The 6,730-nt window shown below is 37.4% G+C and overlaps 1 protein-coding gene across 1 annotated transcript; it reads right to left on the reverse strand.

The window, feature by feature from the left end:
- Window positions 1–1,396: 1,396 nt before the first annotated feature.
- On the reverse strand, window positions 1,397–5,759 carry LOC113582839. Its single transcript, XM_027018846.2, has 4 exons — window positions 5,538–5,759; window positions 5,054–5,377; window positions 1,872–1,918; window positions 1,397–1,663 (listed from the first exon to the last, which is right to left on the reverse strand). The coding sequence occupies exons 1-4, from the start codon at window positions 5,737–5,739 to the stop codon at window positions 1,397–1,399; spliced, it is 840 nt and encodes a 279-aa protein (XP_026874647.2). The 5' UTR covers window positions 5,740–5,759.
- Window positions 5,760–6,730: the final 971 nt, after the last annotated feature.

Genomic DNA, 6,730 nt, shown 5'->3' on the forward strand with positions numbered 1-6,730 from the left:
ATCCAGTTGTCAACAGAGCTCCGCCCACTCCTCCCTCTTATGATCTTATTTGCACGTAGATCATGATGTATTTGTTTTACATCATACATCTTTCATCATATTCATCTAATATTCCTCATGTGTTGCATTTTGTATTTGCGCTCTATCAGTCATTCTGTGGTTAGTTTTGTTGCAATTTTCAATAAAGAGTCTGTGCACTACTGTTCTATTCTGTGTCTGACTGAGGCCTATTCAGTTCTTGTAAGATGTCTGTCACCCTTGTGTTGTGTGAAAACTCCTTTCTTATTCACTAAATGTGCTCAGAGTCTACATGTCAGTGCATAAACTGAGACACAACAAGGTTCCAAGTTCGATTGTTGTCGACCCCATCAGTCCATCACCCTGACACCTCTATTAAGCCCTTCCTTTGAAACTGACTCAGAGCGATCAGAACCACGAGACACATGAAAAGTTCCCTTGCATTTATTGCAGGTTAAACAATGTTTAGCCTCTAGGCTACACTTAAAGGGTCATCTAAACTGTAAACTATATATTGCACATCACATTCTCTAAGATAATGCTCATAAATGTTTGGCCATCTTCTGTGGCAGACTACAGCCTTGGAGATTATAAAATAACATATAAAGCAGAGGCTTTAGAAACTCAAGTGGAATCTTGCTTTACAGGCATTTACATGAGTGATTGACATCCTTTACTATCCCGTATCAGTATGCAAGGTTTGCTTGAAGAATTCCTTGTTGGTGGGAGAAGATAGGGTTACAGCATTGGTAAGTTTATTCAGTGCATGGGGATCAAAGGGGATTGTGGGTAACTGTGCAATGGCACAGAGTGTTTGCACAAAAGATAGATTTGTGCCGAAAGTGGACTTATACTGCTCATCTTGGAAGTGCTGCTAATGACAGGCATATCAGAATCATGACACAGCCCTTGAATATAACCAGGGAGATTATAGCATGAGGAAGCAAAGCTGGAATTCAAATGTTTAGCACAGTTCATCTTCCTGTGCTGAATGTTGCAGCATATTCAGTAAATTACTGTACAGAGACTTTACAATTGCTGTTACTGTGAAGAAACATTATGACCATGCTGGAAATGTAGAAATGTTAAAATGTAGCAATCGCTGAATTGGCATTAGATGTTATGCTACTCTGCAAAACAATTTCAGCAGCTTTTTAAAAGTGAATATTATATATATATATTTCACATATTTAAAAAAAAATTCAAATTAACTTACTGAATATGCAACACTACCTGCGTAGGGCAAATGTTTCATTTGTATCAGAGTGGTTGGTGGCTCAGAGGGAGTTATGGGTAACTGTGAAATGTTTAGGGGATCAGAGGGATTTGTGGATAACTGTGCAGTGGCATATACAGTGTTTAGGGTGTCTGGGGAGTTTCAGGGTTCAGAGAATTCTGTAGATAACAGCAGCTGTGTACATAATGCTTGGGGAGCAGAGGGGATTGTGGGTAACTGCGCAGAGGCATACACAGTGTTTGGGGGGTCAGGGGGGATGGTGGGTAGCTGTGCTGTGGCGTACACAGTGTTTATGGAATCAGAGGGGTTTGTGGGTACTTGGACAATAACATAAATTGGAGTAGTTTCACAGTTTTCACTGGGCTCCGGATCTTTAATCTCCTCATAGTCACAGTCAGGTTGGGAAATCTGAGGAAAGAGACAAACTTTTAGAATAAAAAATAGCCAGAAATATACATACACATATACATGCATACATTCATATACACATACATGGATACATATATACATACACATATACATGCATATATATACACATACACATACATACACATATACATACACACATAAATATATACATACATATTCATATATACATGAACAGATACACACTCACTTTATCAGTGTTTTGAGTATCTCTTTTGTTTGATAAACAGGGTGATCCTACAAATACAAAATAATCATCAGAATAACTAAAGACCTTCATTAGTGATTAATTCAAATCAAAGGAAAATAATGAAATTCAATATCAAGAATATAACACTGGATTAGGGTAATAATAATAATAATAATAATAATAATAATAATAATAACCCCTTTTGCACTTCAGCATGTTGTTGCACTACACTGAGCAAGCAGGTTTGTTACATTTACATTTGTTACATAACTATGTAAGTGTTCCTCATACACTGAATTATACCTTGCATGTTGTAGCATTTTATTTTGTAGACCAGAGCTGATCCTACAATCAGCAGCAATGGTACACACCCAGTGATAATGACAGAGGGACCTGGAGATCACACACACGCACACACACACACACACACACACACACACACACACACAGTGATGATGGAGGAACCTGAAGATGAGATGCATTTATACATTTGTAAGAAAAAATAACTGCCGGGCTACATTCATTTGCAAAATAACTGCAATAAAATCTTTTTTTTTCATTTTCTTCTAAATTTTTCAATTTTTTCTAAATTTTTCTTTTTTTTTTTCTAACCTGGTTTCTGCATTTCTCACCTGGCATTTTTTGTTAGATAAATAAGACAGTAAAATCTGAGTCTAGGTTTGTCTAAATGTGAATTAAATGTAGAAGCTAGTGAGAACTAGACCATTGCTTTTTATGCACTAATGTGTGAAGCCATTGAATTGAAAAAAAAAGTGTAATGTCCTTCTCCCATGACTGTAGAATGAAAGGGTGAGCTATGGTTGACTTCTTACTAAAATATCCTTCATTAGAACTGATTGCTGTTGATATGTTCCTGTATATGGATGCTGATGCTGATGATATTGTCATGTAGACTGTCGTTTGCATTGAGGTCTGTGTTCCTGCTGCTGTTGATATGGTCATGTAGACTGTTGTTGGTGATGTCTGTGCTTCTGGTGCTGTGTGTTTTGGTGGCGTTGGGCATGTGGTCCTGGATGGTGGGGTTGTTGGTTTCTTAATTGTGGTGCAGATTGATGCTGGTGGTTGATTTGTTTTGCCTGCATTTTCAAAATTAGATGTATAAAATATGAATATAATTATATGTTGAAACAATAAATACACATTATTATTATTATTATTATTATTATTATTATTATTATTATTATTATTATTATTATTATTATTATTATAGTCCTTTTCACCTTGATCTTCAAACCTCATATTTCTTTACATTAAACAACCTTGACTTTGAAGTGAAAATGAAATTAAAAGATCAAATAAACATGCATTTTAAAAAAACAAAAACAAAACAGCATCATGTATTTAATCTGGGTTTAAAAACACCTATAGATCTTGCATTCCAAATGATCTCTGGAATACTGTTCCACAGTTGATGAACAATGTTAGATAAACCTCTTCCAAGAACTGAGTTGTAAATTATTTTATTTATTAACAGGCTCTAAGTGTTCTAGATGGCATGTAACTCTAAGAGATCACCAAGATATGTTATGCCATTGAGGGCTTTAAATGCAATAAGTTGTGTAGAATGGCATGCTTTGTTTGTGTGACCCTCTTCTAGTAAGGATGCAGGCTGAAGGCTGAAGAGTCAGCATGGCAGCATGACACTGCAGAAGTCTAAAATAATCTGCACACTCTAATGCAATCTAAACTGATTTTCCATAGTCTAATCTAATCTACAGTAGTCTGATCTAGAAGTTATGAAATAATGTACTACCGTGTTTTATGCAGGATTTGCATGTTTCTTCATTTGGAAATGTTACTTAAATATCAATATGCAGTTTTTTAGATGTTATTTATATGGAATTCAAATGGCAAACCGCCTTCAAGCCTTATACCAAGATCCTTCTAGCAGTTGAATAAATTTAATTTCAATGAATAACCACTAAGATCTCAGATGAAATCTACAACATTCACTTAGTACCAAACATCAGGCCTTCTATTTTACTAGTCTCCAGCCTCTCGGCCCAAAGCCCCTCGCTCAATCCCCGCTACATGAAACTCATCTGCTCCCCACCAGTCAGCATCCCTCACACACCTTGGCCATGCCAACATGTTGCATGGGCAAATGTGTATAGACAGACAGGGAGGTTGGTTTTACTCCCAAGAAGGTGAGTAAAACACCTTTACCAAGTTCCTGTGTAATGTTAATTTTATTTACTGGTGCAGTAAAACCGCAAGAACATCTTCTGGTTATGGTCCCTTCTAGCTGCTTACGACTTTTGTCCTATCTGAGTAAATTCACTAGATATCGAAAACACTGAGATCGAGCTAAACACAGGAAGTGCAATGACTCTGTCTACTTTTTGTATCTTCCTTTGTTCACAGATTGTTCACACCTCCTCTGTGTACTCACTCACTGACTCACTCTCAGATTATCTTGATCATTCACTCATTTACTCACTCACTCTCAGATTCCTCTGTTAATTCAGTCACTCTCAGATCCCTTACACTCAGATTCTCTCATACATTAAAGTGCCCTGGGAAATTAAAATTGTCATGGGATGCTCCCCCCCACGAGTCACGTGGTACAGTCTGCCGCGTACAGGGGGGTTTACTTATGTTTGTAGCCACACCCCCGTGAAGGCACGCACTTGTACAGGGTTAAGTGTTACTGTGTGTCTGTTTATTAAACCCCTGTCACTGCGTGCATCATTGTTGGTCATTGTTTGTTTATTAGCGTCTGAAGTGTAATGTTAGGATCCATGTTTGTCTAACCTGTGCTAAAGTCTTAATTGTTAGTGTTAAGTGTTTAGGTTTATTGTTAATGTTGTGTGAGTGCCACCGTAGTCTTGTATGTTATATGTCATTAAATGTTTCACACGTCGAGAGAGTCTGTGCGTCCTGCTCCACACCCTGCGGCACTCGGCCAATGTTGCAAAAATGAGTTTGGGGTTATTAATAATGATTAATTTTAGTATTTACAATTTTGACTAGAAGTATTTAGTTCTTTTAGTTCTAACAAAAAAATAAAAATAAAATAATGGATACTCAAAACGTGTGAAAAGTTCATGTATCTCACCAGTAACATGTAACTGAATCTCTGCATTCACTATTTGTTCAATTCCCAATGCAAAAATAAATAATCATTACATAAACAATGGTGAAAGGTTCATGTATCTCACCAGTAATATGTAGCTGAATCTCTGTGAAGAGGGAATATCTTGACTGCTGTTTGTCCTTCACTCCACAGTAATAAACTCCTCCATCAGACTCTCTCACATCACTGATGGTCACACTGACAACTTTAGCACTTCTGTCATCAGACATGGAGAATCTGTCTGCCTGAGACAGTATTCCAATAGTATGGATCAGCTCTGTAATAGAGGGGCTTTCCAGTTTGTAGAAGAACATGTGCTTTGTCTTAAGTTCCTCTGGATAGCCACAGCTGATAGTGACATTGTCACCTGGATAAGCCTTCACTATTTTTGGTCCCTTGCAGCAGGTATCTACCAATAAGAAAAACAAGCAAATACAGAAAGGAAACAAAGAGTTCATCTGTACCTTTGCTCTGAACTCCTTCTTTAACAATGAATTTATATGGAAGTGGGGTGTCATTGTGATTAATCTAAAAGTGCTCCAGTACTCAAACATATTCCAGTTCCTCACCATTGCGAACTTCCATCTTAATCGCATGTGATTGTGATTGGTCCACTCCAAATGTGTACATTCCAGCATCCTCTGGGTTCAGCTCTCTGATAAACACTGACAGTTTTCCTAATGGTTGTCTATAAAGCAAAAATCTTTCCTTACAAATACTGAGCTTTTTGGTCTGATTATATGTTATATATTGCCATTTAGTTTGTTCCATCTTGCAAATGTATATTATACTGTTGGTATCATAATTCCATTGCACACTGGAGTTTAGAAGGACACTTCCACCTAGGTAACCAGTCACAACAGAGCCACAAACTACACCTGCAAATCAGAAAAAAAAAATTTCTTTATGTCACTTTGCCACTTTTATATATTCGCCTTAAGTGTCACATTAACAGGAACTAAAATAGAATAGCCGACCTGAGATCAGGTAGAGGGTGAAGATGAGGAGACACTTCATTATGAACTGTTCTGTTCTCAAATCCTTGCAGTACTGTTCTTATAGTGTATTGCTGTATAAAGCTTGTCTCGGTAATATGTACAACTCTGTTTATGTGTGTCCACCTTTCGTTCTCTGGTGTGGTTGTTTCCTCTTTTTCTCTGCTTTGTTTCAGAGAGGCTCAACTTCACAGCCCCTCCCTAAAGCATCACTGACCACATGGGAAATTATTCAGTGTAAAAGGGTTAAAACCACTACAGTATCACATGAGGATCAGGGTGAATTCAGGCCACTGGCCCTAAATAAGCCCTAACTGTGGTTGAAGATTTGAACAAGACAAATGTATTATTAGCATATTTCTTGCACTACAAGAAGAACCTGCGCCTTACACCACAGTTTCTTTTAAAACTAGCTACAAAGCTAAATTACTACTGCCATTTTGGAGATTGTAGTCAGGCTGAGACAAATAAACTCAGCTGTTGTGGAAGCTGCCATACAGCCTTCCTCTGGTCCTTTAGGTTTTTGTTGTTGTTGATGTTGTTGTTGTTGCTGTTCCTATTTTTCTGTCAGGTAAGGTAAGATTTCTAAAACTGTTGAGTGTTTTGCATGATGCAGTAGTTCGTGAAAAGCACAGAGACTAAACCAAGCAGCTGATGCAAATGTGCAGTCACTTCCTGTTCTCTGTGGTTTAGAGCTGTGAAAACTCTTATTTGTGTTCTTTCTGCTAAGTGTGTCCAGAGGATGTATTTTGGAATGTTATGTACAA

Source organism: Electrophorus electricus, chromosome 16 (genome assembly GCF_013358815.1).
Source record: "Electrophorus electricus isolate fEleEle1 chromosome 16, fEleEle1.pri, whole genome shotgun sequence".
NCBI lineage: Eukaryota > Metazoa > Chordata > Actinopteri > Gymnotiformes > Gymnotidae > Electrophorus > Electrophorus electricus.

Excerpts from the sequence above, each read along its gene's own strand:
- LOC113582839 (XM_027018846.2), bottom strand. The coding sequence starts at position 5,739 with ATGGAACAAACTAAATGGCAATATATAACATATAATCAGACCAAAAAG. Across the intron at positions 1,919-5,053 it reads GATTCAGCTACATATTACTG|GATCACCCTGTTTATCAAAC; the intron begins GTGAGATACATG and ends TTGTATTTGTAG. Across the intron at positions 1,664-1,871 it reads ATACTCAAAACACTGATAAA|ATTTCCCAACCTGACTGTGA; the intron begins GTGAGTGTGTAT and ends CTCTTTCCTCAG.